Source organism: Mycotypha africana (assembly GCF_025528875.1).
Source record: "Mycotypha africana strain NRRL 2978 chromosome Unknown BDF20scaffold_6, whole genome shotgun sequence".
Taxonomy (NCBI): Eukaryota; Fungi; Mucoromycota; class Mucoromycetes; order Mucorales; family Mycotyphaceae; genus Mycotypha; species Mycotypha africana.
This window is the reverse complement of record NW_026515730.1, coordinates 1,224,633-1,234,569: the sequence shown is the minus strand read 5'-3', so window position 1 is coordinate 1,234,569 and position 9,937 is coordinate 1,224,633. Positions and strand designations below refer to the sequence as shown.

Genomic DNA, 9,937 nt, shown 5'->3' with positions numbered 1-9,937 from the left:
ACACGACGATCCAAAAGCACGGAAACATCTCCTTCGAAGAAACCATGATTAAGTCTTTGCTTAATCTGAAGAACCCGACCATAATGGGCCATGGATTCCTGAAGATTGGTCAATAGGACATCCTTCTCGTCACTAACAGGCAAAGTCAAGAAGACACGACAATAGTCGTTCCCTCTGTCTTATCCTTATATGTAACAGCCTTGTATTGCACACCTTTATGGTTAAAACCTTCCTGCAAAGCTTGTTGGGTATGCTGGTCTAATCATCTGAACTTGGTATACAGTAAAAAACCTAATCACTACGGGAACGGCTTCCACGAAGAGAGATAGGATTGAAATAGTTGCCCACTACGGGACCAATCTGGTCGATAACCAAGTTGAATGCCTCAGACTGATGAGAAAACAAACGACTGGGAACTGAAAAAATAACAGCTCCCAGGCTGGATAGCAGTATGAACAATGCTTTGGACCCGTTGTGAACGTAGGTATTCTGCCACTTCAGGCTCCTCCATTAGAGTTTCGACGCTGTACGATTCTTTGTTTCCCGATATATCAAAACGACTACGGGCAGGTGGAATTTTGGTCTTTAAACTCTTCGAAACAATGGTTGACCAACTGGTTCCGTGTTTGGTCTTAAGATCACTCATCATTGCGAGATCTAGGGGTCTTGAGATGCTGGAGATGTGTACTGTAAGGGTAGTAGTTGCTGCAATCTGATTGGTGGATTCAGAAAAAGTGATGAATACACGAAAGAGATCCCCACAGAATTTTTTTTTTTTGTTTAAATTCAGGTACGATTTATTCAACAATAAAAAATAAAGATATAGAATTATTAAAAAGTGAGGAAAAGAGCATCTATGATGTACAACAGAACCCACAGAATACAGTACCACCAGCAAAACAGCTGTCGTGAAATGTTACACGCACTACAAACTGTAACATATTAAAATATGTTCCGGCCTTCCGGATTCGAACCAGAGACCTAAAGATGACAATTTAACTACAGTCTTCCGCTCTACCAACTGAGCTAAGGCCGGAGGCTCTTTTGCTTATCCAACACTTCTCAAGACATCCACACACAATTACCTCTCAGGTCACGTGAATATCAGTTGTTTACAGCCATCCAATCATACAACGCTAAAGCTAGGTACCTGCCCAACCCAGCCTTAAGGATACACCATCTGTTTATTTTTTTTAGACGGATTACCTCCACAACACACGATATCCTTCCGTAACGATATCACCTTACAGCTCCCAACAACAACATGTCAACCCAAAAATTGGAGGAAACACTCGCCCGAGTGTTCACAGTCCTCCAAAACTTGACCGAAAAAGTCGACGGCCTCGCACTTCAGTTCGCCGAGCTAGTGACAAAATTCTCCGACCATGAGATTGCGAATGATTTTTTCCAGCGGGAGTTAAATCGTTTAAGCGCAACTGTGCAAAATCTTCAGAATTTGAATTTCGAACAGAAAAATGCCGCTATCACGCCCAATATGGCCGCTAGAGGCTTAAAAGTAGCAGATTCGATCTCTACTCCCAATGCCACTTCAAAGGCCACTGCATTGAGTACCGCTGCCAGCAAATATGCTACAGTGGGTGAAAAAACTGTTCACGTAATTGCTGATTTCAGATATTTTGAGCTCTGTTGAGACGAAAGTAAGCGATATCCAGGTCAAACCGGTATCATTCAAAAGCTTAAACTCTGCTCTATAAGTACCTGTATTATCAAGCAATTTCATTGGCGCTAAGTTTAAATTCGATTGAATTTACTAGGAGACCTCACGTGAACAGTTTTTTCCAAATTACTGTAGAAACCTTGCATCAGACTTTTTGTGGAGACTGAACAGGGTAGAATTAAAATAATTTTAGCGGGGTGTTAAATGAGGGCAGGGGTGCCTGAAAGATTATACAGTGCTGCTATTAACCGGCTCACAAAAATATAATTTAAGATAACTTCTGCAGAAATGAAGCTAGACTCTTCAAATTTTGAGTGAATATTGCTTAAGTAACATAGTTTTATTGAACAAAATTTTATAAAATACTATTTAGGAAATTTGGGCGGAATATGAAAAAATGTAAAAATGACTGTAAAATCAATCAGGCTACAAAACATTAGCGCTTAGTATATCCACCTTTAGCCTTGATGACTTCTTCGATTCTTTTGGGCATGCTTTCGTAATACTTCTTCATGTCATCTTTAGTGAATTTATTCCATTCTTTATCGAATCTATCCCACAATTCATTCATATTTCTGGGCTTAGTGTCGTATGCATCTAACTTCAACTTGACATGGTGCCAAAGGTGTTCAATCGGATTTAAATCGGGACTATTTGGTGGCCAGTCTTCAATATACCTTATTCCATTGTCTGCAAGCCATTTTTTTGTGTATTGCGAGGTGTGTTTTGAGTCTCCGTCCTGTTGAAAGATGACTTCCTTGTTGATAAGACCAAAGTACTCAAGTGTATCCTTATACGAAGTAGCCAAGATATGGGTGTATAGTTCTGATTTCATAGGATACTCGATAATACGGCATGCGTAACCTACTCCTAATGATGTCATGCATCCCCAAACCATCATTGAGCCTCCGCCACCTTTTTAATTGAGTCTGATAATTATGGGGTCGAAGTGGGTTGTCCTTATGCTTCCATGTAATCTGAGCTCCATCTGATCCCCATCTATTAATTTTGGTTTCGTCGGAAAATATAACCTTGTTCCAGTCCTCTACAGTCCAGTCACGGTGTTTTTTGGCCCATTGCAATCGCTTTTTCTGGTTGATTCTCTTGATGAAAGGCTTCTTTTTTTTATACAGAGAATTAAGGCCAAGGGATCTCATGAGTCTTGTTGTGGAAGAGTATTGAAATTTGTAACCAAGAGACCACAGATATCTTTGGACATCCTTTGCTGATAATAAGAATCCTTTTCGGACTCTAAAATATATGACTCGCTTTGTGTAATTGGACACAATACTGACTCTACCACCACGAGATTTAATGCGATCAGGATCATGTTCTTTTTTCATGCGAACAACTTGGGCTTTAGACACTCCAGTGGCTTGTACAATGTCTTTAGTACCCTTTCCGGCCTTGATCATTGAAATGACGTCATTTCGTTTGTCGTTACTGAGTTTATATGGCATTGTAGAGAAGTAGTTGTGAGAGGTAAAAGTGAGAGTGTAATGGGGAAAACTGTGTAAAAATGTCGCCTTTATATATTTTTCAGCTTCTCTACATCATAATGATACGTTATCATTGCATCAGGTACGCTAAAATAGAGTTTAAGGTACACTGAATCATATTTGTATCATTTTGCATTTAGCCCAAAATCAAGCTTTTTTTATTTGCAGCTTTGTGTAACCACATATGATTACGTCATTCTTCCTTTCTTATACTATGACGTTTGGGCTATCTAGTGGTCTTTATTTCGTAGCTCTGACGTAATTATTGCACTGTACAGATCATTTTATATTTTTGTGAGCCGGTTAATAGCAGCACTGTAAAGGTACCAAAAATTCACGACTTTTTTACACTTTTCTTTCCCATTTTCATTACAACTGATACCTACCTATAATTATGACTCGTACACTCTCTACTGCCGTTCAAATAGAACTTAAGGCATTACTTGCGAAAGAAACATCTATGGCAAGCATCCAGAAGAAACTTGGAATATCGAAAGGGGTGATTTCCAAGTATAGCAATAAGTGTGTTGTGTATGGGTAAAATATAATAGTAAAAGAATAGAAAGACAAAGAGAAAGTCTGTGAAAACTCGTGGTAGGTTTATTAAGAGTCGATTAAGACAAAAGATAAAGATAAGACAAAGACTAGTTTCTTTCTACACTTCAACTTGGGATCATATTTATACTTTTCAGGAACTTGATCTGAGAATGAGATATGCCTTGCGGAGTTCTAGAATTGCTTGCTTGGAAATTTCTAGGAAATCAGAACAGTAACATGAGACATGTTTAATCATCCATATCATTGATATCAGTTGATACGACTATGTGGAAGAATACAATTGGATATTCATAGGCGGATATAGATACAGTATGTTAAGAGAATATGGAAATTGCTGGAATAGACATGATCTTTCTGGATAATGTCTGGGTCTATACCTGATACAAGTGGTGTTGCTGAGCCAGAGATCTTTTATCCGACCTTCAGGTCTCTGCTGCGCCATTCATATCATGAATACCTCAGTCTATTATGTCCATTGGATCTATCTTAATATTATCTGGCTTAGGATAAAAATATGTATGGAACATGCTGTAGCATTGGACTCTATTATTATACAGTGCTGCTATTAACCGGCTCACAAAAATATAATTTAAGATAACTTCTGCAGAAATGAAGCTAGACTCTTCAAATTTTGAGTGAATATTGCTTAAGTAACATAGTTTTATTGAACAAAATTTTATAAAATACTATTTAGGAAATTTGGGCGGAATATGAAAAAATGTAAAAATGACTGTAAAATCAATCAGGCTACAAAACATTAGCGCTTAGTATATCCACCTTTAGCCTTGATGACTTCTTCGATTCTTTTGGGCATGCTTTCGTAATACTTCTTCACGTCATCTTTAGTGAATTTATTCCATTCTTTATCGAATCTATCCCACAATTCATTCATATTTCTGGGCTTAGTGTCGTATGCATCTAACTTCAACTTGACATGGTGCCAAAGGTGTTCAATCGGATTTAAATCGGGACTATTTGGTGGCCAGTCTTCAATATACCTTATTCCATTGTCTGCAAGCCATTTTTTTGTGTATTGCGAGGTGTGTTTTGAGTCTCCGTCCTGTTGAAAGATGACTTCCTCGTTGCTAAAACCAAAGTACTCAAGTGTATCCTTATACGAAGTAGCCAAGATATGGGTGTACAGTTCTGAATTCATAGGATACTCGATAATACGGCATGCGTAACCTACTCCTAATGATGTCATGCATCCCCAAACCATCATTGAGCCTCCGCCACCTTTTAATTGAGTCTGATAATTATGGGGTCGAAGTGGGTCGTCCCTTATGCTTCCACGTAATCTGAGCTCCATCTGATCCCCATCTATTAATTTTGGTTTCGTCGGAAAATATAACCTTGTTCCAGTCCTCTACAGTCCAGTCACGGTGTTTTTTGGCCCATTGCAATCGCTTTTTCTGGTTGATTCTCTTGATGAAAAGCTTCTTTTTTTTATACAGAGAATTAAGGCCAAGGGATCTCATGAGTCTTGTTGTGGAAGAGTATTGAGATTTGTAACCAAGAGACCACAGATATCTTTGGACATCTTTTGCTGATAATAAGAAACCTTTTCGGACTCTAAAAGATATGACTCGCTTTGTGTAATTGGACACAATACTGACTCTACCACCACGAGATTTAATGCGATCAGGATCATGTTCTTTTTTCATGCGAACAACTTGGGCTTTAGACACTCCAGTTGCTTGTACAATGTCTTTAGTACCCTTTCCGGCCTTGATCATTGAAATGACGTCATTTCGTTTGTCGTTACTGAGTTTATATGGCATTGTAGAGAAGTAGTTGTGAGAGATAAAAGTGAGAGTGTAATGGGGAAAACTGTGTAAAAATGTCGCCTTTGTCGTATTTGAGGGTAGATGATATACAAATATTAAAGATATAATTCACTTTATGAATGATAAAGATGAATTATACAATATTGCAAACCAGAAATAATTAGAAACTACATAAACTCTAATATATGAGTACCGTGAATTAAGTGTTGTGTTTAGTTGACAGCATCATATGAGATGTGGAGAACTCGTATACAAATTATACAAGATCCCCACACCTCATTACTGCTGAAATAATATAAAGTAGAGTAGGAAACGAATATAGAATAAGTGATGATTCTTATACGAGATTAGCTACCTCGTATAAGGCTGAACAGGTTGTCATTTAGGATATATAGTTTACTTATTTTGCTATAATACGTTACTATATGACATAGGATATATAGTAGAATTAATATATGGACATGCAGGATATATTGATTCAACACCAAGGTATAATAGGTTATAAGTACTATTCTCTGCCTTCGGCATAAAGAATGATTACAAGATAATAGGTTGTGATCATCCTTTACAATAACTGTTCACTCAACTCAAACACCACGCACGAATACTATTTTCCTAATTAATTCTATTTTCCTGCAAGCAGTGCTACATAATGGTTAGCACGGGAAAATAGGTTAGTTGCATGATCACTAGATCAAGCCATGGATACGTTTACAAGTCCACCCGCTCCGGGTAGATGCGTAATCTCCTCAAGGGAGAATTCTATTCTTTTACGGTTCAGAAGACGTACGTCTTCTTTGAGTAGAATAACTCAGCTGCCAGTTTCTAGGTTCCGCAATATGAAGAAGATATTTAAATTTTTGCAGTAGATATTTTTCTTCTCTTTGAACTTAACTTGATTCAAAATAAAAACGTACTAGTTTGATCTCGTTAACTTTTTATTGTTTTAACTAAGTGATATTTAACTCCACAAGTCGTCAAATACCACAGCCTTTATATATTTTTCAGCTTCTCTACATCATAATGATACGTTATCATTGCATCAGGTACGCTAAAATAGAGTTTAAGGTACACTGAATCATATTTGTATCATTTTACATTTAGTCCAAAATCAAGTTTTTTTTATTTGCAGCTTTGTGTAACAACATATGATTACGTCATTCTTCCTTTCTTATACTATGACGTTTGGGCTATCTAGTGGTCTTTATTTCGTAGCTCTGACGTAATTATTGCACTGTACAGATCATTTTATATTTTTGTGAGCCGGTTAATAGCAGCACTGTAATAATATTATCTCATAATGCACAGACAATAAAGAATATCATTTATCCATATGTAATCTCAACAGTGAATGATTAAGTACCAGAAGAGACTAATGTCATATTATGGGATAGTCACATAGCAAGTATTGCAGGATTTATTTGTCTCTGTCAATATCTATATACGGACTTATGCCTCAATATACAACAAAGTGGTTCCCTAACAGACAACGTCAAGCAGGTGGTAGACCGGTTATTGTAGCGGAGAAAAGTAAAGCTGTGGTTCGTCGCAAGCTATTAACAGGGTCTATAAAGACTGCCCAAGAGGCCCATAAAGCCTTTCTTGATTTGGGTTACGACTTGACTTACAAAACGTCCATAAATGCTCTCAAATCTATGGGTTTTCATTCTGGTATCAAACAAAAGAAGCCTTTCATCAGCGAGAAGAATAGAAAGAAGCATTTGCGATGGGCCAAAAACCACCAGTATTGGACAGTCGACGATTGGAAGCGTGTTGTGTTCTCAGATGAGACGAAAATCAATATTTGGGGGTCTGATGGTTGCAAATACTATTGGACTAGACCAGGTGACCCACTTAAACCTCACCATCTTGATATTACTGTCAAGCATGGGGGCGGCCATATCATGGTTTGGGGTTGTATGACCTACTATGGACCTGGTTACGCATGCCAGATATACGATGGGACCATGAAATCCAAGGATTACCAGCATATTCTGGACACAACACTTAGGGATACCATGGAGTACTATGGATTAGACTGGCAAGAATCGTATTTCCAGCACGATAATGACCCCAAACACACATCCAATAGCACTAAAAAGTGGTTTAAGGAGCACCAGGTGAACGTAATCGACGATTGGCCTCCTCAAAGTCCCGACTTGAATCCAATCGAGCACCTCTGGCACCAGTGTAAGGTGCGTTTAAGTATGTATGAGAGAAGGGCAGCTGGAGTCCATCAATTATGGGAAAGATTCGACGCTGAGTGGAACAAAATTACGGAGGAGGAGTGTAGGAGGTATATTGAAAGTATGCCAGCTCGTATACAAGCAGTTTTGGAAGCGAATGGTGGCCATACTAGATACTAGTTAACATTGGAAAAAACTGTTCACGTGTTTAGAAATCTTCGACGGAATTTTCCTCTTAATAAAATAGCTTGATTGAAACTCCGAATTACATTTGTTTTATAGAGATTTTCTTGGGCTATCTGCCAGTATTAGTTTCATCGTCGTAGATGTTGATTAGCGTGAGCTACAAGGGAATATAGCGCATTTTGCAATTTACGTGAACAGTTTTTTCACCCACTGTACACCCACCACTACTCCTACTACTACCATCAACACCACTGCTACGACGCAAACTGCCCCTACTACTCCCAAAACTGCTTGGGTTCAAATTGTTAAGCGTCCCGCCCCTAAGAAACTAACTGAGCGTAAGCTTAAGGCCACTGTAAGGGCTTTCAGCCAATATGATCCTACTGCCCCACAAGGCTACTCCTACGTGTACATACCTCGAGCTCGTAAAATCAACCGTAGTGAAATTCGCCACCGCCTCAGTACCATTGGCATTGACACTGGTCGTATCGTAGATATTACTCTACCTGCCCACCGTGTGATTGGCCTCTTGGTACACAACGACTTTACTACCGATCTCTCAAACCACCTCAAGGCCTGTAAAGTTGTTCCTTTGGAACACTTTGACCCTTTGGATGAAAAGCATATTGCTAATCCTGCTATGACCAATGCTTCTGCCACTGACCGCACTCGTTTCGCTAAAGCCCTACAACAAGACCGTTGTATCCGTGCCCTACGATATGTACGGGCTTACCTGGTACCCAGTGTTGCCCGTTTTTTTGTTGACCAAGGTTGGATCGCTGATTCCATTGCCAAGGAGATTGTTGCGGAGAGAAACCCCCGACCATTGAAACGTACCCGTGATATTGGCTCTTCTTCTACTACTGCTGCCGCTTTCTTGACCTCGTTAGGTTTTGTCACCGGTGATTCTGAGATGATTGAAGCTGGTGAGGAATTCCACGAGAGCGCCTTTGCTGATGATAATGATTCTGTTGCCGATGTCCTCTCTCACTGCAGTTCCATGTCTCTTCTCTTAGTTACTGAATCCTGGATTCTTTCCCCCTCTCGTCTCCCTACTTCCTGGCATCAATTTCATACCTATGGTAAACCTGTCCAGGGCGGTTATCGTGGTTCTCAAGGTATTGTTGCCCTCGTCAATCCGAATTGCCCCGTTCCTGTCAGCCATTTAAGCAGCCCTTCACCCTATGCTCTCTCTCTCAATTTTGGTCCTTTTAGACTAGCTTGTTTCTATTTTCCACCGAATCTCCCCTTGGATGAGGTGATTGCTACTCTTGACAAGATGCCACTCCATAAAAATACCATTCTATGTGGTGATTTTAATGCAAGGTTTGGTCGTATAACTGGCGACACATCTGCATCGGGTACTTTCGAAACTAATACTCGGGGTACGGCTCTCAAGGCTTGGTTTGAAGACCATGGCTTACAGATCTTGAACCGTACTTATGCTTACGGTATCCCTACATTTGCTACTTTTCGTAACACCACTGAACTTAGCAGTATCATTGACCTGTTTGTTGTGCCTGATGATGTACACGCTGTCCTCCATAATGTCTCTCTTTCCGTATTTTCCGACCTCTCTCTAGGGTCTGACCATAACCTTCTGGCACTCTCCTTCACCCTGACCGATACCTCTACTATTATGCAACCATCCACTCCCAATGACACAGCACCTGTCCAACCTCGACGCACCTGGAATTTGTCAAAGCTGAAGGAACTCGAAGTGTCTCTGCTTTATCAAGATACATTCAATAAGCTTTCCTCACAATTTCGGGAGATGTTGAATGATAACCTCGATCTACTACAGCGCCAAACATCACCGCCTATAAGGCCAGATTTCGATCTATTAGCCGCCTCTCTTTGCAACAGTATACTGTATACACCAGCCTCGATACGGTCATTGGCTCTAAAAAAGCTAGGCCCAAAGAATGGCATAAATATTGGACACCAGCACTTCAACAAACAGCCGAATATCGCAATCATTGTTATAAGAAATGGCGTAGAAGCAAAGGCATCGACAAGATTGGATGGTGGACCACCTACCAA

The 9,937-nt window shown here is 39.6% G+C and overlaps 1 protein-coding gene and 1 non-coding gene across 2 annotated transcripts; one reads left to right on the top strand and one right to left on the bottom strand.

Annotated features, from left to right (window-relative positions):
- Positions 1–953: 953 nt before the first annotated feature.
- On the bottom strand, positions 954–1,036 carry BDF20DRAFT_t97. The gene has a single exon. It is a non-coding gene; the product is annotated as a tRNA-Tyr (tRNA).
- Positions 1,037–8,171: 7,135 nt separating this feature from the next.
- Positions 8,172–8,723, top strand: BDF20DRAFT_804431 (uncharacterized protein; the record flags this gene model as incomplete). Its single annotated transcript, XM_053076469.1, has 1 exon — positions 8,172–8,723. A coding segment is annotated over one exon (552 nt), but the record flags the coding sequence as incomplete, so codon positions are not given.
- Positions 8,724–9,937: the final 1,214 nt, after the last annotated feature.